The sequence below is a fragment of the Haliotis cracherodii genome, unplaced genomic scaffold, assembly GCF_022045235.1.
Source record: "Haliotis cracherodii isolate W230 unplaced genomic scaffold, xgHalCrac1.p SCAF_11, whole genome shotgun sequence".
In the NCBI taxonomy this organism is placed as follows: Eukaryota; Metazoa; Mollusca; class Gastropoda; order Lepetellida; family Haliotidae; genus Haliotis; species Haliotis cracherodii.
This window is the reverse complement of record NW_027266266.1, coordinates 16,686,651-16,712,032: the sequence shown is the minus strand read 5'-3', so window position 1 is coordinate 16,712,032 and position 25,382 is coordinate 16,686,651. Positions and strand designations below refer to the sequence as shown.

Sequence of the window (25,382 nt, the reverse complement as noted above, 5' to 3'; positions counted from 1 at the left end):
ATTTGGGATCGATGACATGTTTCAACCAAGTCAGCAAGCTTGATCACCCGATCCCGTTAGTCGCCTTTTATGACAAGCATTGTCGCCTTTTACGACAAGCATGGGTTGCTGAAGACCCGGATCTTCACGGGTCAGATCAATATGTCTCCTATCACTGATGCAACTCATTCATATAACTTCCAATAGTTGTAGGGGTGGTTGGGTAGCCTTGTGATTAAAGTGTTCACTTGTCACGTCGAGGATCTGAGTTCGATTCCCGATCACACCTTAGGAACCCCTGCTTGTCGTAAGAGGTGACTAACGGGATCGGATGGTCAGGCTTGCAGACTTGGTTGAAGCATGTCATCGATCCCAAATGCGTGGATCGATGCTCATGAGTTGCATCAGTGGTAGGAGACATATTGCAATATGGGTACAATATGTGAAGCCCATTTTTGGTGTCCACCGCCATAATATTGCTGGAATATGGCAAAAAGTGGTCCGAAACAATACTCACTCACTACAATAGTTGTAGCGCTAAGTTTAATCTATGACCTGGGTGCCCTTGTACAAAACAACCATAGCACTACGACTTAGTGCTACAATCGCTGTTTACAACAGCCACCAGATTTTCTGCCACTTCACCTGGGTTCTGTTCCACAAAGAGAGGCTAAGAGTGTCATAAATCTGTATTAGTGACCGAGAGTTATGATCATGGTTGTGTTAGATCTCTTTGTGAAACCGGCCCTACGTTCGTTCCTCTGCCACTCAATCTGGGACCCCCATACCCACTGCAGAAATATTTATTGCTATATTTTCTAGTGGTCTGTATGTTATATGGTCACTGAGTTATCCCCCATTGCATTCCACATGCTATTACTTCAGGTTTCGTTCGAAGTGCAGGGTTTGTGATTTCTTCACCACAAAGAAATCTGGACATAAAGATAAAAAAAGGTTATTATTGGTCCTGACGAGTCCTTGGGGGCTCCTGAAGAGTTGTTAGATCTCTTTGTGAAACTGGCCCTTCTCAATTTGGGACCCCCATACCCAGTGCATGGTCACTGAGATATCCTGCATTGCATTCCACATGCTATTATTTCAGGTTTCATTTGAAGCGCAAGGTTTGTGTGTATACTTGAATTCCATAATTCTGTATTGTGTGTATAAACTGTATTCCGACCCAGGAAGATCCAGGATAGAATAGGTCTTCAGCAACCCATGCTTGTCGTAAAAAGTGACTATGCTTGTCGTAAGTGGCAAAGAACAGGATTGGGTGTTCAGTCTCACTGACTTGGTTGATGTATGTCATTGTATCCTAATCGCGTGAGTTGATGCTCATGATATCAATCACTGGATTGTCTGGTCCAGATTTAATTATTTACAGACTGCTGTCATATAGCTGGTATATTGTTGAGTACAGTGTTAAACAATTTAGAAACAAACAAACAAATATGTATATTCTTATTTTATTGTGATGTAATTGTGTGACATAGGGGTTAGATAGTTTGGGGATAACGTTTGCGAGAGGAAATACGTTCTTGAGGTCAGAGTCCATTGTGATTGTAACTAGAAGCAGAAGAAATCTACAGACATGTATACTGTATTCAAGGGGTAATTTCTTCACCACAAAGTAATCTCGACATTAAAGATGAAAAAGGTTATTATTGGTCCTGATGAATCTTTGGGGGCTCCTGAAGAAAGTAATGATGTTGTATATGAAGAGGCAAATAATGCAGCCATGTATATCAAAATGCTTGCATTTCAATGACAAGGATGCATAAGAGACAGACACAGGAAAAATATTTTTAACAGTTGTTCACTCTTCTGTTTGTCCCCCCAGAGCGTCTGCACGCCTCGGTGGCCTCAATTCTGATGTGTTCCGGTCTGTCTCTGGTGTTCTCCATCATGGTGGCCATCCCAGTCCTCCCCCTCCAGTATGTGTCCTGCATCCTCCACAGCATCTGTCGCTCCTTCATCTACGGACCAAACTTCGCCTTTGCAGCTAATGCGTAAGTATACCATGGTATACAAGAAGACAACTGTAAATTGTTTCATGTTTTGAAAAGGGATAGACCATTTGATGGTGAAATACAGCCAATACTGATGTAAGGCTCTGACCTTTGGGGAACCTTATATCACCACAGTATTGAGAAAATTTATACAAAGTTTTGTAAATTTGTTCTTGGCATTTGCTACTGGTCACCAAATAAGGCAATTTTAGCAGAATAGAGAAGGCACCCGATATATGTAAACTATCAATGTTGAGTTATCCCATACTGGATACGTTTGCTCAGACAACCAGATACACAATACTCTAGACGATGCTATTACATGCTTAAGCGGACCTGTGAAGATTCCGGGGTTGAATAGGTCTTCAGCAACCCATGCTTGCCGTAAAAGGTGACTATGCTTGTCGTAAAAGGCGCCTAACTGGATCGGGTGGTCAGGCCCGCTGACTTGGTTGATGCATGTCATCGATCCCAATTGCTTGGATCGATGTACATGATATTAATCACTGGATTGTCTGGTCCAGACTCGATTATTTACAGACCGCCGTCATATAGCTGGAATTTTGCTGAGTGCGGCATTACACAACAAACCAACCAACATGCTTAAGCGCCTTGATGACTCTGGGGATATAAACTGGGCCTCAGCTGGTAGAGAAAGTCTGTTCTCACATGGATTTGCATACGCATGGATATCCCAGGATATAAAATAAAAAATAAAATTATGCTCTTAACAATGTTTAAACAACGATGAAAAGATATGTATTGTCAAGGCTCGCCAGCTGATATCAAATGTTTAAGATCGTTACATACCTATTCCATGTTTAAGATGGAAATAATACCAGAAATGTATTTAACAACTATTCAATCTTTATCTTTACGCAGGTGTTTAACGAAGTTCAGGTGTGGTATACATACCCTCAATATACAATTATACAGACATTCCAAATATAATGATGTTTTAACATTGATGTGTCCTTACTGCAAATATTACCAACAAGATGAATACCAGTATATGAGGATATAAGAATCAAATACCTGCCTAACTATTATTATGCGTATCCATCACAAAGAAAATTTGTACAGTTAATGAACAGCAAAAATAGCCACATTCTTCTGAGACTTGCAGTTTATGTTTATAAGATATTTGAAAGAAGGACGATACATTGAATAAATAAAACTGTGTTCATCTATTCAGCTACAATATACAAGTTGTGCCCCAGACAGATTTTCCTACAACAAAATGTCATTGCACTATTGGCCTCATGGCCACATATATGAAATAAATCTGTCTGTCTGTCTGTTCTTCAGGGAGGCATGGGATAACTATAAAACAAATTAAAAAATCATCTGTGTCAGAACATACTGTGGCTTGAAAAGAATATTAAAAAATTATAATTGATCAGCGACGTGTGTGTGTGTGCGTGGTTGTGTGTGGCTGTGTGCGTGTGTGGCTGTGGCTGTGTGTGTGTGTGTGTGTGTGTGTGTGTGTGTGTGTGTGTGTGTGTGTGTGTGTGTGGCTGTGTGTGTCTGCTTGTACTAGTCCGGACTGATGCCAATTTATAGTGCTAGCACACTGAGATACCATGCCGCAGTTTAACATGAATACCCCACTCAGACACAATATACTGACTACGAGCTAACTAGTACCTACTTTAGCCCCTTAATGCCGAGCGCTAGACAGGGTAACAACAAGAACCATCTTTGAACGTCTTTTGGTATGACGCGGTCAGGGATCGCACCCCGGACCTTCCGCTCTCCGGGCAAAAGCTCTACCACTAGTCCACGAACGCGGTCCCGTCCCATGTAGAACAAATCCAAAGGAACAAATTGTAGCTGAGTAAGTGTGTTAGTCAGTTAACCTGTAGCAGCTACAAATGCCACACCCATATACAATCTCATCAAAATCAGATCTTAGTTTTCTCTAACGCTAAACGAAGATCTGAGGACATCCCATTACGGGTCACATCAGAACGACCTTCCGCGAATTTTGACCGACCAATGAAATGACTGACAAGAAATCAACATTAGCCAATCAGAAGGCAGCTTTCTCGAGCTTTACGACACTAGTTTCAAACTGGCAACTACGCTTCAAAACATATTTTGACGTATTCTCGATTAAAAAAATTAAAACTGATAAGAAGAATATTCTGGAATGACTTATAGATGGCCTAGATTGTATGGATATAATCATAAAACCTGTAACTGTTAAGGCTGTAACTGTCGTTCGGAATACCCCGTGTTAAATGTTTTGTCGTTGCATGATCAGAAAACACATTCCGACAGTCGCTTTCATGATCTGGTAAGCGACGCTCTGATTGGTTGGATCAAAGGTTGTTCTGACGTGACCCCTAATGGGATGTCCTCAGATCTTTATTTAGCGATAGCGAGAACTAAGATCTGATTTTAATGAGATTGCACCCATATACTGTTTCAGTCTTAATTGTTCCTGAATATGTGAAAAATGTTTTTAGTCATGATGCATATGTTTCAGTTTCTCTCTGTCCAAACTGCCTTTTCATTGAATTGCCATTTCTCCTTTTGTGTGCTCCAGGTATCCTATAGAGCACTTTGGTAAGGTGACAGGGGTGATACTGACTGTGTCGGCTGTATTCGGGATGCTCCAGTACCCACTGTTTCTCCTCATACAGGGTCCATTAGAGAACAACCCACTGGTGGTAAGTCCCTATGTGAACATCAGGGTTAGATTTGGCCTTCAGCTACCCATGCTTCTTCTCCGTGAAGATCCTGGTTAGAATTGGTCTTCACCAACCCATGCTTGCGCCCTGTGTATATACAGGTTAGATTTGGTCTTCAGCAACCCATGTTTGTCCCCCGTGAAGATTCGGGTTAGAATTGGTCTTCACCAACCCATGCTTGTCCCCTGTGAAGATCCGGGTTAGATTTGGTCTTCAGCAACCTATGCTTGTCTCCCGTGAAGATTCGGGTTAGAATTGGTCTTCAGCAACCCATGCTTGACCCTGTGAAGATACGGGTTAGATTTGGTCTTCAGCAACCCATGCTTGCGCCCTGTGTAGATACAGGTTAGATTTGGTCTTCAGCAACCCATGTTTGTCCCCCGTGAAGATTCGGGTTAGAATTGGTCTTCACCAACCCATGCTTGTCCCCTGTGAAGATCCGGGTTAGATTTGGTCTTCAGCAACCTATGCTTGTCTCCCGTGAAGATTCGGGTTAGAATTGGTCTTCAGCAACCCATGCTTGACCCTGTGAAGATACGGGTTAGATCTGGTCTTCAGCAACCAATGTTTGTCCCCCGTGAAGATTCGGGTTAGAATTGGTCTTCAGCAACCCATGTTTGTCCCCCGTGAAGATTCGGGTTAGAATTGGTCTTCACCAACCCATGCTTGTCCCCCGTGAAGATTCGGGTTAGAATTGGTCTTCACCAACCCATGCTTGTCCCCTGTGAAGATCCGGGTTAGAATTGGTCTTCAGCAACCCATGCTTGTCGACTAATGGGATCATGTGGTCAGCCTCCCCGACTGGGTTGATGCATGTCATTGCAGCCTGATTGCATAGATTGTTGCTCAACATGTCAATCACTTGATTGTCTGGTTCTGCTTCAAATATTTACAAACCGACATCATATAGCTGGAATAATGTTGAGTGCGGCCTTGAACAAAAGTCAAACAAAAAAACTTATGGTGAATGCATCTATAGTGAATGACTTAGAGATGCATCTTTTCTACAGTTACAGGGGCGGTCAGGTAGCCTAGTGGTTAAAGCGTTCGATTGTCATGCTGAAGACCCAGGTTTGATTCCTGACATGGGTACAATGTGTGAAGCTTCTGGTGTCCCCCGCCGTGATATTGCTGGAATATTGTTAAAAGCAGCGTAAAACCAAACTCACTCACTCTACAGTTACTGTAGGACATGGTATAGAAAGGCTTAAAACATCATTCAGCTGGGGGGGAAACAGGTGGCCCAGTCGTCTAAGGCACCGCTCACTCACTCACTCATTCATCTGGATACATATTGTCTTGCCATCTCCCCTTGATGATCATCTGTACCAAAATGACCGATGAACTCAATGATTGTACTATCGTTATCTCTTCGAGTATACTAGGAAGAAGTTGAAGAATGAACTTGGTCATGAAGCATTAATTTTACGAATCAAAATCATAAATGTGTTACTGCAACAGCAGGCCTTCTCATTGATGACCTCTACTGCAGGTTGACGTCCTGTTCATCACAATGATGGTGGCAACGTTCGGTCACCCCATGTACATCTGGAACTACCTCAGGAAGCAGAGAAAGAAGATTGAGAAGGAGACCCAATGAAGAGCACAAGCTTCAGCTGTCTGCTAGACTCGTTCTAGCCCAACTAGATATCCCACATGACATCAAGACTCAAATTATGACAATCTGCTAGACTTGTTCTGGTCCCACTGGACTGCCCACATGACATCAAGACTCAAAATATGACTGTCTGCTAGACTTGTTCTAGCCCCACTAGATATCCCACGTGACATCAAGATGCAAATTATGACAATCTGTTGTATTCATTTTGATCCCACTAGATATCCCACATGACATCAAGACTCAAATAATGACAATCTGCTATATTCGTTCTAGCCCAACTAGATATCCCACATGACATCAAGACTCAAATTATGACTGTCTGCTATATTTGTTCTGGCCCCGATTTCTCGAAACAAAAAGTCCAAAAACTGACTTAAGTCTGAGTTTTTACTCAAATCTGTGAAAACTCAGCAAAATGCGTTTCTCAAACCAAACTGAGTTCAATTTTCGACTCAAACTGAGTTCAAAACCACATAAAACTTAAGTAAGCCTACATGGTAACTTAAGTTTTTATTCGGACAAAATGGCGATTGCTAATAGACGTAAGCGGAGATCGAGAAGGAGACAGGTTATTTCCAGGCGGCTTACCAATCGTGAAAACCCACTGGAATACTTGTCGGACGATGATTGTTCCTTAGATTTAGGTTTCGGGCGGAAACGATTCTTTACATTGTGTCACTCGTGTCCAACAGACTGCAAAGACCCACTCAACGTAACAGCCCCTTCCACCCCTAACACAGGTACTTGTTACGCTGAGATTCCTTTCTACGGGAGGCTTTTATTCCCTCATTTCTGACTCCTTCTCGGCAATATGTGCACCATTAATTTATAGTGGATCGTAACGGCGAATGCTTACTAACACAGAAACTATGTAATACGAAAAAATGTTTCTTATTCATTATTAAACTATGACACATCCATTGGTATTGATCGATGCTGATTTCTTTATCCAATATTCGGTAAACAAAGCTTCCCGTCATTGGCGACTCAAGGGCGGGCCACTCTAAATCATCTCGCTATGGCTATTTTGGTGTGATACGTGTGTTTTTTTCATCACTTCTTGCTTTGGATTATGCATATTCAGTATGCATACGACCTCGGCTGCATGGGTCATGCGACTTTGCCTAAAAAAATTGATTGGAGGTAGGGACTTTTCCACTTCAAAAACATTCCAGAAAATATCATCAAAAGAGTTAACGTGTGTATACCTGCAAGTAGTCGTTACATACCGCAATCGTACTTAGATTTGCATAAGTAAACAGTCGACCGGTGTGTGGATTACGAGATTTGCCGACACCGCGATAATAGAGTCATACTATAACAACTGCAACTATGTGACTTACGCATTTAGGGCATTCACCACCTCCTCCCAGGCTTGTTCTTTGATTTTTCCTCCCTTCTGCGTGCCGCATCCTTTAAATTTTCCGAACAATCGATCTTGAATTTTGTTCACATTGTCAATTAGTAAAATTCGCTCTTCTTCAGTCCAATTCGGCCTCCGTTTGCTTTCAGCCATCGGGGATAAGTTAGCAGACGACAAAACGTAACATCACTCGCATCGGTGTTTACATTGGAAACGGAAGTCAAATCTCGCGCCAAGGCCTCGTACAACAAACTGAGATCGAACTTAAGTCCTGAGTTAAAAACTCAGCTGAGTTTTTGCTGAGTTTGATTCGAGAAATGCAGTTGAGTAAAAAACTCAGCTGAGTTTTTTTTGCAAACTAAGTTTGAGATTTGAGTAAAAACTTAAGTTTGTTTCGAGAAATCGGGGCCTGGTTCCACTAGATATCCCACATGACATCAAGACTCAAATTATGACTGTCTGCTATATTTGTTCTGGTCCCACTAGATATCCCACATGACATCAAGACTCAAATTATGACTGTCTGCTAGATTTGTTCTAGTCCCACTAGATATCCCACATGACATCAAGACTTAAAATATGACTGTCTGCTAGACTTGTTCTAGCCCCACTAGATATCCCACATGACATCAAGATGCAAATTATGACAATCTGTTGTATTCATTTTGATTCCACTAGATATCCCACATGACATCAAGACTCAAATAATGACAATCTGCTATATTCGTTCTAGCCCAACTAGATATCCCACATGACATCAAGACTCAAATTATGACTGTCTGCTATATTTGTTTTAGCCCCACTAGATATCCCACATGACATCAAGACACAAATTATGACTGTCTGCTAGACTTTTTCTGGTCCCACTAGATATCCCACATGACATCAAGACTCAAATTATGACTGTCTGCTTGACTTTTTCTGGTCCCACATGACATCAAGACACAAATTATGACTGTCTGCTAGACTTGTTCTGGTCTCATTAGATATCCCACATGACATCAAGACTCAAATTATGACTGTCTGCTAGACTTGTTCTGGTCCCACTAGATATCCCACATGACATCAAGACTCAAATTATGACTGTATGCTATATTTGTTCTGGTCCCACTAGATATCCCACATGACATCAAGACTCAAATTATGACTGTCTGCTAGCCTTTTTCTGGTCCCACATGACATCAAGACACAAATTATGACTGTCTGCTAGACTTGTTCTGGTCCCACTAGATATCCCACATGACATCAAGACACAAATTATGACTGTCTGCTAGACTTGTTTTAGACCCAATAGATATCCCACATTAAATTTAGTCCCTACGTATAACTGTCCGCTAGTCCCATGCTTGTCCCAGTAGATATTCCATGTGACATGTAGTCTCAAATAATTACTGTCTGCTGGACCCATGCTTGTCCTAGTAGATATTCTGTATGACATTTAGTCTCAAATAATTACTGTCTGCTAGTCCCATGCTTGTCCCAGTAGATATTCCGTGTGACATTTAGTTTCAAATAATTACTGTCTGCTAGTCCCATGCTTGTCCCAGTAGATATTCCGTGTGACATCGAGTCCAAATAGTGACTAGTTGTTTGTTAAATAGTCCCAAGGTATGACAAACTGCTTGACAAACAGTACACCCAGGTATATTTTTGTAACATTTTGAGATTTTAAGAAGGTATATGATTAAATATTACTTTCAAATTGAAAAGGGTGGTTATTGGGCAATGTATTGTATTGGACACATCAACTACCTAGCCAAATTCCCACTTTACAATGGAGGTATATTGGGAAATCAGTCACAAACATAATTAATACAGAGAGAGAGTATGTTAAGGGGGAATTAGGAAAATCTTTATGTATTTGTAAGATGAAGTATATCAATGTATTGAGGAATATTGGAAATTCTTCTTAAATTTGTATATTAATGTGTTCAATATAGGAATTTCTTCAACATATTTGTAAGATGAAGTATATCAATGTATTGAGGAATATAGGAAATTCTTCTATATATTTGTAGATCAATGTGTTGAGTAATATAGGAATTTCTTCTACATATTTGTAAGATGAAGTATATCAATGTATTGAGGAATATTGGAAATTCTTTTATACATTTGTATATCAATGTGTTGAATAATATAGGAAAATCGTCTATATATTTGTAAGATGAAGTATATCAATGTATTGAGGAATATTGGAAATTCTTCTTAAATTTGTATATTAATGTGTTCAATATAGGAATTTCTTCTACATATTTTTAAGATGAAGTATATCAATGTATTGAGGAATATTGGAAATTCTTCTATACATTTGTATATCAATGTGTTGAATAATATAGGAAAATCGTCTATATATTTGTAAGATGAAGTATATCAATGTGTTGTGGAATATTGGGAATTCCTCTATACATTTGTATATCAATGTGTTGAGGAATATATAGAGGTTATCACGCGAGTGTGTTTGGGGATGTAAATATCCTGCATTAGGAATAAACATTGTATTTAGCGAGCCTTGGCAAGCTAAATACATAGTGTTTATTCCTAATAAAGGATATTTACCATCCCCAAACACACAAGCGTGATAACCTCTTTAACATATAATGTCATTCTTAATTCTGTCCTTCAAAATCGCTTTCCCTCTCTCACAAACATTACCGAAACATTGCGAGTTTTCCTGGAATGCGCGCATTAATATTCATTACGTCACAGGGTAAGTGATGTGTCAGTCGGACAGTGACAGTAGCCAATATAGTTCCAACTGAAATCTGTTTCTTATACAGTGTCGAAGCAACATATACGCAAAACAACAATTGTTTTTAATTGCCTTTCGCGGCAATCCATCGGTCTGTCCGCTAGAGTAACTGTCCTTTTTCAAAGGGAAGCTACTCTAACCCTAGTCTATGAGACGTCACAACCACGATCAGACGTTGCTGACAGTCGGTCTGTCCTGTCATAACGTTAAGAAGTGTAGTCAGATGTACACACAACGCCAAAACAAAACAAGGTAACAATTCAAACATATTTCGGCCAAATCCAACTATTTTAATTTGTGGAGAAGGTTTCAAGCCGCAGAGGTCTACAAGCACAGATATGGCTACTGATCCCGCTTGGCTAGGCCTCGTGCCCTCGTAAAATTGTTTCGAAATTTATATCGCCAAAGTTGCCAAAACTTATAAAATGCCTTAGCTACGTCACATTTAGACTATGATTTTTAGTATATTAGACTGTTCTTTTGATGATGATAGCATTTGTCCCTGTAGTTTATCCAGATTCCCGATGGTTAATTCTGACTCGATCGCTGAATGACGAGGGCGACGCCATGTTTGTTTATAAACAGTGAAAGTAGTCCCTACTTGACCTTTGATATTTGCATCTCTATCCGCATATGACCCCAACGGATATCGTTTTTATCCGTTGGCTTTATCCTGCCGAGAAACCTACCCATTATATGATAAAGGAATTTCTTCTACATATTTGTAAGATGAAGTATATCAATGTATTGAGGAATATTGGAAATTCTTTTATACATTTGTATATCAATGTGTTGAATAATATAGGAAAATCGTCTATATATTTGTAAGATGAAGTATATCAATGTGTTGAGGTATATAGTAAATTCTTCTATGTATTTGTAAGATGAAGTATATCAATGTATTGAGGAATATTGGAAATTCTTCTATATATTTTTAAGATGAAGTATATCAATGTATTGAGGAATATTGGAAATTCTTCTTAAATTTGTATATTAATGTGTTCAATATAGGAATTTCTTCTACATATTTTTAAGATGAAGTATATCAATGTATTGAGGAATATTGGAAATTCTTCTATACATTTGTATATCAATGTGTTGAATAATATAGGAAAATCGTCTATATATTTGTAAGATGAAGTATATCAATGTGTTGTGGAATATTGGGAATTCCTCTATACATTTGTATATCAATGTGTTGAGGAATATGTAGAGGTTATCACGCGAGTGTGTTTGGGGATGGTAAATATCCTGCATTAGGAATAAACATTGTATTTAGCGAGCCTTGGCAAGCTAAATACATAGTGTTTATTCCTAATAAAGGATATTTACCATCCCCAAACACACAAGCGTGATAACCTCTTTATCATATAATGTCATTCTTAATTCTGTCCTTCAAAATCGCTTTCCCTCTCTCACAAACATTACCGAAACATTGCGAGTTTTCCTGGAATGCGCGCATTAATATTCATTACGTCACAGGGAAAGTGATGTGTCAGTCGGACAGTGACAGTAGCCAATATAGTTCCAACTGAAATCTGTTTCTTATACAGTGTCGAAGCAACATATACGCAAAACAACAATTGTTTTTAATTGCCTTTCGCGGCAATCCATCGGTCTGTCCGCTAGAGTAACTGTCCTTTTTCAAAGGGAAGCTACTCTAACCCTAGTCTATGAGACGTCACAACCACGATCAGACGTTGCTGACAGTCGGTCTGTCCTTTCATAACGTTAAGAAGTGTTGTCAGATGTACACACAACGCCAAAACAAAACAAGGTAACAATTCAAACATATTTCGGCCAAATCCAACTATTTTAATTTGTGGAGAAGGTTTCAAGCCGCAGAGGTCTACAAGCACAGATATGGCTACTGATCCCGCTTGGCTAGGCCTCGTGCCCTCGTAAAATTGTTTCGAAATTTATATCGCCAAAGTTGCCAAAACTTATAAAATGCCTTAGCTACGTCACATTTAGACTATGATTTTTAGTATATTAGACTGTTCTTTTGATGATGATAGCATTTGTCCCTGTAGTTTATCCAGATTCCCGATGGTTAATTCTAACTCGATCGCTGAATGACGAGGGCGACGCCATGTTTGTTTATAAACAGTGAAAGTAGTCCCTACTTGACCGTTGATATTTGCATCTCTATCCGCATATGACCCCAACGGATATCGTTTTTATCCGTTGGCTTTATCCTGCCGAGAAACCTACCCATTATATGATAAAGGAATTTCTTCTACATATTTGTAAGATGAAGTATATCAATGTATTGAGGAATATTGGAAATTCTTTTATACATTTGTATATCAATGTGTTGAATAATATAGGAAAATCGTCTATATATTTGTAAGATGAAGTATATCAATGTGTTGAGGTATATTGGAAATTCTTCTATATATTTTTAAGATGAAGTATATCAATGTATTGAGGAATATTGGAAATTCTTCTTAAATTTGTATATTAATGTGTTCAATATAGGAATTTCTTCTACATATTTTTAAGATGAAGTATATCAATGTATTGAGGAATATTGGAAATTCTTCTATACATTTGTAGATCAATGTGTTGAGTAATATAGGAAAATCGTCTATATATTTGTAAGATGAAGTATATCAATGTGTTGTGGAATATTGGGAATTCCTCTATACATTTGTATATCAATATGTTGAGGAATATAGGAATTTCTTCTACATATTTGTAAGATGAAGAATATCAATGCGTTGAGGAGTATAGGAAACTCTTTATGTATTTGTAAGATGAAGTATATCAATGTGTTCAATATAGGAAATTCTTCTACATATTTGTAAGATGAAGTATATCAATGTGTTGAGGAATACAGGAAATTCTTCTATACATTTGTATATCAATGTGTTGAGTTATATAGGAAAATCCTCTGTACGTTTGTAAGATGAAGTATATCAATGTGTTGAGGAATAGATTTATATATTTGTAAGATGAAGCATATCAATGTTTTCAGTTAATTCTTGTGGTATTTTTTATGTGAATTTCAGGTGAGTGTTTGCATTAGTGTGTATGTCGGTCATGTGTTCGCCCATTCGTGACCAACTCGTGTTTTCGGGACATAGCGACTCGTACGTATTTCGTGGCCATTTTTGTGACTGGGTCCCGTCTAAGCACAACGGGCATAGCTAAAAGAATTGTCAACTCGTTGCATAATGATTCACATATATTTTCCCCATAAACATATATAATACAAGAGCTATTTATAACACATCAGGACTTTAATTATTATACAGAAAGACTGAAAACATTCACCTGTATCATGGATATTTTATTAGATGCAAGACATGTGTAAAATCAAAAATTATTCCTGAGGGATTCTTTGACTGAAGTACTTAAAGTCATATGAGCATTCTGATTGGTTTGTCGTATTTTCACACATAACATTCATTGATAGGGGGACGAGTCTTCTTGCAGGTTACGGAAAGAGGCGAGTGGTGACGAATGGTGTTGACCTAGAGGTATTCATCTAAAAATCAAAATTTTCTCCACAATTTATTGCATTTATAGTTTACTTTTCCTCATTGTTTAAGGCTGTGATCACATCAGGAATCAGATTCCACTTCACAATTATTGGATTTGGTCAAGTCAAATAATATTTCCTAACCCCTCATTCTATATTTTCGCCTTAGTCTCACCTTACCACATGAAGCATCATATAATCTCCTTCTGAGAGGGATGAACTGCCTCCATTGTGTCGTGGATAGAGCTTATCAGAGCGTGGATGCTCGGTTTCATCCCCAGCTCTGTCATACCAAAATGCATCAATAGATGGTACTTCTTGTTACCTGACTGGTGCTTGGATTTGAGGAGATTTAATGATGATTATCTGGAATAATGTGTTGTGGACCAAATCGAATTGTCCACATAATTACTTTCACATTTTGTGTTTCCTTAAGTATTCGGTCACAAATTATAAATAAATCCTCCTTAATCTGAACCTTGTTAATTCGGAAAACCATGTCTTCTGGACAGTAACCTCAGGGAACCATCATAAATACTACCGTATTTGACAAATAAGCGCCCAGGGCGCTCTCTAAATTAGAAATAGGGGGCTCTTATTAGAATATTATTTTCGTGAAATGTTTATATACAACAGATATAATTCAATTTCCCATAATTAAGGATGCATATAACACATGTATAATACATGTATTAATACGTCTTGTGTACATTAATCAATGGGAAGGAGTGCTAATTGGGATCGTTCACTAGCCAATATATTAGCAAATATTGCTGTGGGCGCTTATTAGAGCGGGACGCATATTACGGTAATCTCTTTTTGATATTTTCATCTTTATATGATATACAAAACTGAATCCCATATGTCATGTATAATAAGATAGAATGACATTTGATTGTCCCTATCAAAAGCTGAGTAGTTACTGAGGGTGACTGGGAAATGGAACCGTTTTGATAACAGGGTTTCACTTCATACGCAACAGCAGCCAACCAAGACTGATAATCAACCTTTCATCAAATTTATCAAGGAGAACTATTTCCTGCTTGCTTCATGCTCATGGGTTTCATGGGGGCACAGGTGGCCCATTCGTCTAAGGCACTGCGATTCGCTGTGCAGAGTTGCGTCCCTTTGGCACGCCAGAAACCTATGATTGTGGGTTTGAATCCCGGTTCGCCCTGATTATGTTTCTAGGTTTGTGAACACCATACCCGTGCTCGTGGGTTTCACCGAAGTGGTAAACGTCTGAGACCTGCATCACTTCAGGCTTTCCTCCCACATTAAGCTGACACGCCGCAATATAACTGGAATACTGTTAAAAGCGGCAATCCAACTCACTCACTCACTCATGGGTTTCACCTAGTGGTAAACGTCAATCACTTAGGAGATAACACACTTTTTTAAATGTAGAGTTCGGTTATCTGTAGATATAACCACAGTAAATGGAATTGAAGACCAAACATGCAGCTGTTTCAATCAGAGGGTGTTTATTGTGATTTGATACCCTCTGATTGAACAGTCAGAATCTAGTAATTTCAAAATTCATGGTAGAACACATTGACAGATTCTTAGGGTTTGGTTGTAAAAAAATGATGAAAAAGCGGCGAGTCTGAGGAATCATAACTGCTTGCCATTGAAATGTGTTTACAAATTGCTTGATATTGTTGTTATAATTGGAGCTTCTTTGTTGAATTTCAATCTGTATATTTTTACATGTTTACATGTGTGAGAAAATTAAATGTTGGTTTTGTTCTCTGTATATCTATTATGAATATTGCATATAGACACAAGGATTAGTTGGATGTCAAGAAATGTATGTTATGTTCAGTCACTTTTTAATTGTGGTCAGAAGGGTCATGGAGTCAGGGTAGTCCATATGCTGCAAAATCATACTGAAATAATGGTGACGAGTTGGTATGGACAAATAAATATGTTTCATGCCATTTAAGACGAATGGTTGCTTTCAGATTTATATCGGTTTTGCTTTTCATCAGTACCATATTGCAACAAATGGATTATAGTATTGCTGTATGAATATTGGTGTTGTATAAGTTTTAGGAAATAGGGTACACGAAGACCACTGTGATATGAACTGCTCATTTACTTTAATGCCTTAATGGGTCAGGCACTTGATATATTAAAGGCTGAGATCTGGGTTTCAAATTAATACATATATGTCATATGCTTTAGTCATGTTTTTTATAAAAAAATATTTTTTAGTTATGACACCAATTTTTAGTTATGGGGCACAAGTGGTCCAGTCGTGTATTTGCCGCAACTCACTGTGCAGAGTGGCGTCCCTTGGGCAAGCCAGAAACCTATGATTGTGTGTTTGAATCCTGGTTCCCCCCGATTATGTTTCTAGGTTTGTGCTAATTGGGATTGTCCACTAGCCAATAACTTAGCAAATGTTGCCATGGGTGCTTATTAGAGCGGGGTGCTTATAACATCGAATACGGTATGTGTTGTTTTTATTTCATTTGGCAAGACGTTTGGGTTTGTCAGTTCTGTGCCAAAATGTATGAGTGAGTGAGTGAGTTGGGTTTAAGCCACTTTTAACGGTATTCCAGTTATATCGTGGCGTGTCAGCTTAATGTGGGAGGAAAGCCTGAAGTGATGCAGGTCTCAGACGTTTACCACTTCGGTGAAACCCACGAGCACGGGTATGGTGCTGACAAACCTAGAAACATAATCGGGGCGAACCGGGATTCGAACCCACAATCATAGGTTTGTGGCGTGCCCAAGGGACACAACTCTGCACAGCGAATCGCGGCGCCTTAGACGACTGGGCCCCCCGTGCCCCCCAAAATGTATGAAGAGCAGGATGTTTCGTATTCTTTCAGAAACTTGTACTGTATATCTGCCCTTAATAAAAAATGAAAATGTATCTGAGAGAATCTGTATTTTCTTGTGTATTTTATAAGGCTGTTACGATTCACTCGCGTATTCAGGTTATCGAACCGTATCCATTCAAGAATTGAATTCATTATTCGTGGTCACTAGAATCGAATATATACTAATATGCAGTCATGTGCATTTACATATCCTGTACCTTAAAATATCCATAAGAATATATTATATGCAGAGATTTCTTTAAAGAGAACACTCTTATATTTAATTTGACAGTATTCTGGTCACTGGTCATTGTCATGTTTGAGCCGATACTAGTACCTGATTAAGTGCAGTATATGAATGTATAATATATATTAATAATAAACCAACCATGTCAAATACTTCATGTTGTTATTTTTCAGTGAAGAATATAATAAACAATACAACAACTGCTGACCTATTATTGTATTCGTGAATAAATATTCATATTAGTTACCCTTTATTTGTGATACAAATCGTATTCGCCTCATAGTGTATTCGTTGCAGCCCTAGTATTTTTCACATTTATCTATTTGCTCTTATCAAAAAAGTTTTAGTTTCACTGATGTTTGAACTGTTTGTCAACAACCGCTTGATCTCTGACATCAACTTAACTTGTTTATGGTTTACAATGCAGTCAGATTTTTCTTGTGGTTACTTCATTGCTTTGAAGAGACCGCCTCTGTGGTCTAGTGGTAGTGTCTGCCTGGAGAACGGAAGGTTCGGGGGTTTGATCTCCAGACGTGTCCTTCCAAAAGATGTAATGTTGGTACTTGTTGTTACCCTGTCTGCCGCTCGACATTGAGGGCCTTAAACAAGGACTGATCGGCTCGGAATCGGTATACTGTGTCTGAGTGGGGTATTCATGTTAAAACTGCGGCATGGTATTGTAGTGGGCTAGCACTATAAATCGGCATCAGTCCGGACTAGTACAAGCAGGCAGGCAGGCACCCCCCCACCCTACCCTACCCCCCCCTTCCCCCCCAACCCCGCCACACACACACAGGTGCATGCAATAATCTTGGATGCGGTGTTTCACCTCACCTCACCTCACCGCATTGGTTTGAAATAGAATTTAAATAATAAAGCGTAAGATGCCATTGTGAAATGCAGATACATGTACTTGAACTCAAAGTATTATATCTAGGAATATTATGTGCTATAAATCATTTATTATTTTTAAACATACATAATTCTGGAAACTTAACATTGAAAAAATAAAATTGAAACAATTATCTCCAACAATTGATAAAATTAAACTGACCACTGTTATTTAATGCTTATTTCCAACTATCAACAGAATCCCACAAACTGTCTGACAATCTGATATCTTTAAAATTAGTCATCCAGAAAGTACTATCCATTTCTGGACAGCGGACAATCTCTGCATCATCAATCAGCTTGATGGTACATCTCCACAGTACCCTCAACAACTCGGACATGGACGTACTGGTTTCCTTGTTGCCCTTAACAACCATCTCTTCATCATTAGCAACTGAGCTCTTATTTGTTTGGGTCACAGGGAGTGGAACTGGCAAGGTGATACCAGTTTGCCTGTTTGCTGCTGGGGAAGTCTTAGGGTGTGTGGTTCCTGTTCTCTTGGCAAGAGACTTCGTAGATGAGTGAGTGAGTGGCCTGGTTCGAACCTTGTTGGCTGCAATGGTTGTGGACGAAACCCCAGAGGACTGTCTGGGTAGACTTGTTGATTTGTCTGTTGTCATCGGGGATCTGAAATTGAGTGAGTGAGTGAGTGAGTGAGTGAGTGAGTGAGTAGTTAAACACTGCTTTTGTTTGTTTATTGTTTAACTCCATTTTAAATTAACAAGCGTATAGTCGAAGAAGTCATCTATATCCCCACCTAAAGGTCCAGTTTCCATCCTTGATGAACTAGTCTGCAATTATGGAGTTATATTTTGGCTGGACTAACGAGCCTATATGCACAGTCCAATCAAAATCATATGTAATGAAATCGACATCATGGATTTCAACGTGCAGATTTTGGTCGACTGCAGGATTTGCAATTGTTGATGTGTACCGTCAACGGGGCGATGACATATATTTTCCAAATCTTTTCATGTTTTTAATCAAGGTGTTCACGTGATTTGATGCACTATGCAAGGTAAGACTCGTTTTATTACGACATATATCTTGATCATCGATGTGATCGTCTTGACTGGCTGCCGCCATTTTGTTTGAAGCAAATGCAAATGATATGAGAGGTGGAATCTAATTGGTCAAAATGGGCATAGAAGGGACACAATTCGTAACAGCCACTGGTCTACAGTCGAGTCCAGAACAGCAAGCCTAGTTCGGCAAGGGTGGAAACTGGACTTTCAGAGTCCCTTAACTCCCTTGCCTTGGGAAGATGTACTTCTGGAGAATCAAATGATGGGTCATTTAGTAGTAAGACAGAAGAACAGGCTGAACATTGCATTTGGTATCCTCTCAAAAAAGAATTTGAATCATTTTTGAGTGTTTCCCAAATGTGTAGAAATTCTTAATACCTGGTAATTGATGACACAACAGGTTTGCCATAACAGTCTGTCTGGCTTCTTATTTCTTTGTGTCCTGTAACAAAAATAGTACAATATTTATTATTGAGAAAACAACAAATTCCACAAACCTGGATTAAATTACCAGTAGACTTTTTATGCTTTATACTGTATATGGGTTATTCATAAATTATCTGACATAGTTGTTCAGAATGTGAGCTGTTCAACTGATACACTGGATGTATTCTGCTATTTGGGGCAGGCCTTGATGGAAGAGACGTGCGAGAATTACCTGAAGATTCTGTGCCTTCTACCACAAATGATGACAATGGATGCCCCTTGTAAAGTACCTGCAAATATTTGACAAAGATTGTATTTGAAGTTTATGAAAGGTGTGTCTACCATGTTTTTGATTCAGAGGTTTCAAATCACTGTAACAACCTGTGATATAGGCAGTCCGATTTCATGGCTGCATCACTGCAAAAGCAAAAATGTTCTTAATCCTAACGCCAATCTTGGTTTACAGTTTCTATTGATACAAGCAAATGTAGGTTACAAATCATAGGGTAGAAAACATAACCATCTTCAAATTAATTCAAATAATAGGGGGACCAGATGGCTCATGTCACTGGTTTGCTGTCAAATCTACTTGTTACATAGCTAGTGAATCACCCTACTGTAAGACTGCCGCCTAGTGACTCACCCTGCTGTAAGACTGCAGCCTAGTGACTCACCCTGCTGTAAAACTGCAGCCTAGTGACTCACCCTGCTGCAAGACTGCAGTCTAGTGAATCACCCTGCTGTAAGACTGCAGCCTAGTGCCTCACCCTGCTGTAAGACTGCAGCCTAGTGACTCACAATGCTGTAAGACTGCAGCCTAATGACTCACCATGCTGTAAGACTGCAGCCTAGTGACTAGCCCTGCTGTAAGACTGCAGCTAGTGACTCGCCCCACTGTAAGACTGCAGCCTAGTGACTCACTCTGCGGTAAAACTGCAGCCTAGTGACTCACCCTGCTGCAAGACTGCAGTCTAGAGAATCACCCTGCTGTAAGACTGCAGCCTAGTGCCTCACCCTGCTGTAAGACTGCAGCCTAGTGACTCACCCTGCTGTAAGACTGCAGCCTAGTGACTAGCCCTGCTGTAAGACTGCAGCCTAGTGACTAGCCCTGCTGTAAGACTGCAGCCTAGTGACTCACCCCGCTGTAAGACTGCAGCCAAGTGACTCACCATGTTGTAAGACTGCAGCTTCTTGACTGTCACAGCTCCAGTGACTGCCTGACACCAGGATTTGGGTGTGCGGAACACCTCCCCTCCAGAACCAATGATGTGACCCGTACTGCTCAAGCTGGCCTGAAACACTTTGCCCTGAGGAGAATGGCACCATATATGACTGTTCATAGAGTGTATTCACAATACAGTGTCTACAAACTCACCTACACCTTACTGCTCAACCTGCCCCAAAAAACTTCGCCCTGAGGAGAATGGCATCATATATGACTGTTCATAGAGTGTATTCACAATACAGTGTCTACAAATTCTCCTACACCTTACTGCTCAAGCTGGCCTGAAACACTTTGCTCTGAGGAGAACAGCATCATATATGACTGTTCATAGAGTGTATTCACAATACAGTGTCTACAAATTCTCCTACACCTTACTGCTCAAGCTGCCCCGAAAAACTTCGCCCTGAGGAGAATAGCATCATATATGACTGTTCATAGAGTGTATTCACAATACAGTGTCTACAAACTCTCCTACACCTTACGGCTCAAGCTGGCCTGAAACACTTTGCTCTGAGGAGAACAGCATCATATATGACTGTTCATAGAGTGTATTCACAATACAGTGTCTACAGACTCTCCTACACCTTACTGCTCAAGCTAGCCTGAAACTCTTTGCCCTTAGGAGAACAGCATCATATATGACTGTTCATAGAGTGTATTCACAATACAGTGTCTACAGACTCTCCTACACCTTACTATTCAAGCTGCCCCAAAAAACTTCGCCCTGAGGAGAATAGCATCATATATGACTGTTCATAGAGTGTATTCACAATACAGTGTCTACAGACTCTCCTACACCTTACTGCTCAAGCTGCCCCGAAAAACTTCGCCCTGAGGAGAATGGCATCATATATGACTGTTCATAGAGTGTATTCACAATACAGTGTCTACAAACTCTCCCACACCTTACTGCTCAAGCTAGCCTGAAACACTTTGCTCTGAGGAAAATAGCATCATATATGACTGTTCATACAGTGTATTCACAATACAGTGTCTACAAACTCTCCTACACCTTACTGCTCAAGCTGTCCTAAAACACTTTGCTCTGAGGAAAATAGCATCATATATGACTGTTCATAGAGTGTATTCACAATACAGTGTCTACAAACTCTCCTACACCTTAGGGCGCCTTGGGAGATCCAAGTAGTCTGGGTGACAGAAATCTGCTGACTGAACTTTATTCAAAATTCACTGCAATTATGATGCTGAATCAAGTAAGTGAGTGAGTGAGTGAGTGAGTGAGTGTCTGGTTTAATGCCGCTTTTAACAGTATTCCAGTCATATCACGGCGTGTCAGCTTAATGTGGGAGGAAAGCCTGAAGTGATGCAGGTCTCAGACGTTTACCACTTCGGTGAAACCCACGAGCATGGGTATGTGTTGCCTCAATGTCTATTGACACTGTTATTATAGACTGTTGTCCAGTCTCTATGTCTCTATGATCTATGATCAGTTGCATCAGCCAGCACTCATAGCAGACAGCGGGGTAGAAGCCAGAGCTTATTGCTCCTTTTCATGATATGACTGAAATTCTGTTCAAAGAGACGTGTGAAGATCCAGGGTAGAACAGGTCTTCAGCTACCCATGCTTGGTGACTATACTTGTTGTAAAAGGCGACTAACAGGATCGGGTGTTCAGGCTCGGTGACATGGTTGATGCAAGTCATCGATCCCAATTGTGTGGATCGATGTTCATGCTGTCAATCACTGGATTGTGTGGTCCAGACTCGATAATATACAGACCGTCGTCATATAGCTGGAATATTGCTGAGTGCAGCGTAAAACAACAAACCAAACCAAACCAATTGATGGATCGATGCTCATGTCAATCACTGGATTGTCTGATCCTGATTGATTATATATATAGACTGTCAGCATTTAGCTGGAACATTGCTGGTTGGTGTTAAACAACAAACAAATATATACACTGAACACAGCATTATCAGCTAACACAGCCTTACCTTTGCTCTGACTGACAAAACACCCTTGCCAGGAGTCAGCACCCCGTTCTCAACCAGGGTAGGTAGGTCAGCCATCTTGGATGTGGCAACAGGTCTTGGAGCTCGGGGAACTTGTGGCTGAAGTAAATGTTTACATATCTGATGCAAGGAGATAAGTACACGAGTATGTCATTTGAACTGAAATGAAGGGAAATAAACAAAACATAGCAATAGCTGAAAAATACTGTTGTGGCATTGACCAACATACAATGTACTTGGTTAGTATTATTCATAAAGTTAATAATTACTTTTATTTTGTATGAGTTTTTCTACACCATGAGAGATTAATTGGCCATCAAATATAAATAAATTTCAATATTTTTATTTCCTAAATTGTGGCTTTTGGTCCTGGGCCCACTTGCACAAAGTGATCTTAGCGCTACAACTATTGTAAGCCTATGTTAAAGTATGGGAGCTACGATCATCTTAGCGCTAAGATCGCTTTGTGCAAGTGGGCCGCGGTCAGCCGAATCCATAAAACCAATATATAAATTAAGTGTCACCTTAGCTTTGGCTTAATACATGCAAAGTACCTGCACAAATGTTGGAGTCTGGGTGTTAACCGCTCTGTTGGTTTTCTCTTCCACATCCTTGAGTTGAAGATTTTCACTGAAGTCTTCTATCCTTCCAACTGGTACAGCAATGTAATCACTGGGAGCCTCTTTCTGGAGCAAGCCATTGTCCTTCCTCGACTGCTTCTCCCTGGCATCTCTCTCCACCATCCTCCGGACCAGTTCCCGACAGGACACTGGGAACACGTCGCTACTGGCAACAGTTGACCCTGGCGACAGGACAGCGGAAGCTGGCAAGTTATCAGCCTGCAGTTTCTGGGGAGGAGTTGTAATAGTCTTCATTGGATGAGTATGAGGAGGTGATATCAGAGACATGTCTTTTTCCTTTTCTGTGCCTTGTTCTTGAGGTGACAGACCCATGACTTCTTTCGGACCAGGAGCAACAGTGCTGGCCTTTAAAGAGGCTACTACACTGGGCAGACTTCCCACATCTCCTACAGTTGCTGACATTATGCCTTTATCGCAATGGTTACCCAAAGGCAGGCCATATGTTGTCTCTGCTGTATTGTTACTGTTGCAGTTTCTATTCTCTTTAACGATTTTGTGGTGTGTTTTATTCAAATGTCTGTCCCTGCTTTTCACACTCATGGGAATTAGTGACCCCTTGACTTGATTGCAAAGAGTCTGTTTCCCAGGTAGCACAAACCCTGTCTTCCTGTCTGATGCAACCTTCGATTCATCAGTTTCTCCCTCTGAGTCTCTACTGCCTAAAGACTGTACTTCCAGATGAGGAATACTCACCCCCATCCCCTGGGTGTTTGATACATCAGATCTTGACTGACAGACAGTCCCAACTGACCCTACCATCTCTCCTGTAGTACACCTTCCCATCTTGATTTTCTTTGCTTCACCCTCACTTGGACCTACATAACCGAGTGTGATAGACTCTTCACTCTTCCTCTTCATTGTCTTCCTTCCCAGACCATCGCCTGAGTTGTCTAACTCTGCTTGATCACCAGAAACACATACTGGCTTCTCTGTACTGTCTTTCTCAACTTCAACAGAAACATTTGCCTTCTCTCCAGTCTCACTCCCTACACTGTTAATTATTTTGCTATCCATGTGTTGGTTAATAGGACCAGAGGAAGTTGCACTACTGTTCATTTCACCAACGTCAACACCTGTATTCCTGTCCAAGTTGACATCATTCTGTCTATCACCTTGCACACCACCTTGCCCACCAGTGTTCCTGTCCATTGGTCTGTCCTGCTTTCCAGCAACCTGTGTGTTTATTCTTCCAGCAACTCCTCTGTCCATACATCCATCAGCTTGTCCATCCATTCTTTCATCAACTGGACTGTCCATCTTTCCATCGACCTGTGTGTCTCTTCTTTCATCAACTCCTCTGTTCATCAATCCATCAGCTTGTCCATCCATTCTTTCAACTGGACTGTCCATCTTTCCAGCAACCTGTGTGTCTATTCTTCCAGCAACCCCTCTGTCCATCCATCCATCCGCTTGTCCATCCATTCTTTCATCAACTTGACTGTTCAGCTTTCCGTCCTGTGTGTCTATTCTTCCAGCAACTCCTCTGTCCATCCTTCCATCAGCTTGTCCATCTATCCTTTCATCAACTTGTCTGTCAATCTTTCCATCAACCTGTGTGTCTATTCTTCCAGCAACCCCTCTGTCCATCCTTCCATCAGCTTGTCCATCTATCCTTTCATCAACTTGTCTGTCCATCTTTCCATCAACCTGTGTGTCTATTCTTCCAGCAACCCCTCTGTCCATCCTTCCATCAGCTTGTCCATCTATCCTTTCATCAACTTGTCTGTTCATCTTGCCACTGACTTGTGAGTCCATTCTTCCATCAACCTCCCTGTCCATCCTTCCCTTAACCAATCTGTCTGTCACATCCTCTTCCATCTTTCCCTTATTCAGTCCCCTCTGGTCAGCTCCCTCCCTCCCCGACACCTCGCCATGTTTTCCCAGGCTCACCCCACCACCTACATGTCTGATGTCACCTAATACAGGGCAGTCCGACTCCTGGCTCAGTGTCTGTGTGGCAATAATCTCTTCAACCATCCTCCTATCCATGTCCTGGTCTGAGGAGCCCTGGCTGAACAGGTCTTGTTGGCTGTCTTCTATCCCACTGATCTGTGAAGCTTCTCCAGCCCCAGCACTGTTCCTGTGATCGCTTCTCACACAAGCCTCTGTCTCCTTGACTTGTGAACATGGAGCACGACGTACATCTCCTTTAACCGGCAACTGATTACCTGTGGCTGTGATAACACTGTCATCTTCAACACCAGTTGGAATTGATT

The 25,382-nt window shown here is 40.4% G+C and overlaps 2 protein-coding genes across 2 annotated transcripts in view; one reads left to right on the top strand and one right to left on the bottom strand.

Annotated features, from left to right (window-relative positions):
* LOC139455464 (equilibrative nucleobase transporter 1-like) overlaps window positions 1-7,997 on the top strand; it is a 34,105-nt gene extending 26,108 nt beyond the window's left edge. The window contains exons 9-11 of the mRNA XM_071237015.1: window positions 1,820-1,988; window positions 4,540-4,663; window positions 6,177-7,997. Of these exons, the coding sequence (XP_071093116.1) occupies window positions 1,820-1,988; window positions 4,540-4,663; window positions 6,177-6,284 (401 nt within the window). The 3' untranslated portion in view covers window positions 6,285-7,997. The remainder of the gene's footprint in view (window positions 1-1,819; window positions 1,989-4,539; window positions 4,664-6,176) is intronic.
* Window positions 7,998-18,052: 10,055 nt separating this feature from the next.
* Window positions 18,053-24,984, bottom strand: LOC139455463 (G protein-regulated inducer of neurite outgrowth 1-like). Its single transcript, XM_071237014.1, has 8 exons — window positions 24,529-24,984; window positions 24,300-24,435; window positions 23,080-24,239; window positions 22,508-22,624; window positions 20,494-20,631; window positions 19,557-19,614; window positions 19,277-19,340; window positions 18,053-18,500 (listed from the first exon to the last, which is right to left on the bottom strand). The coding sequence occupies exons 1-8, from the start codon at window positions 24,982-24,984 to the stop codon at window positions 18,053-18,055; spliced, it is 2,577 nt and encodes an 858-aa protein (XP_071093115.1).
* Window positions 24,985-25,382: the final 398 nt, after the last annotated feature.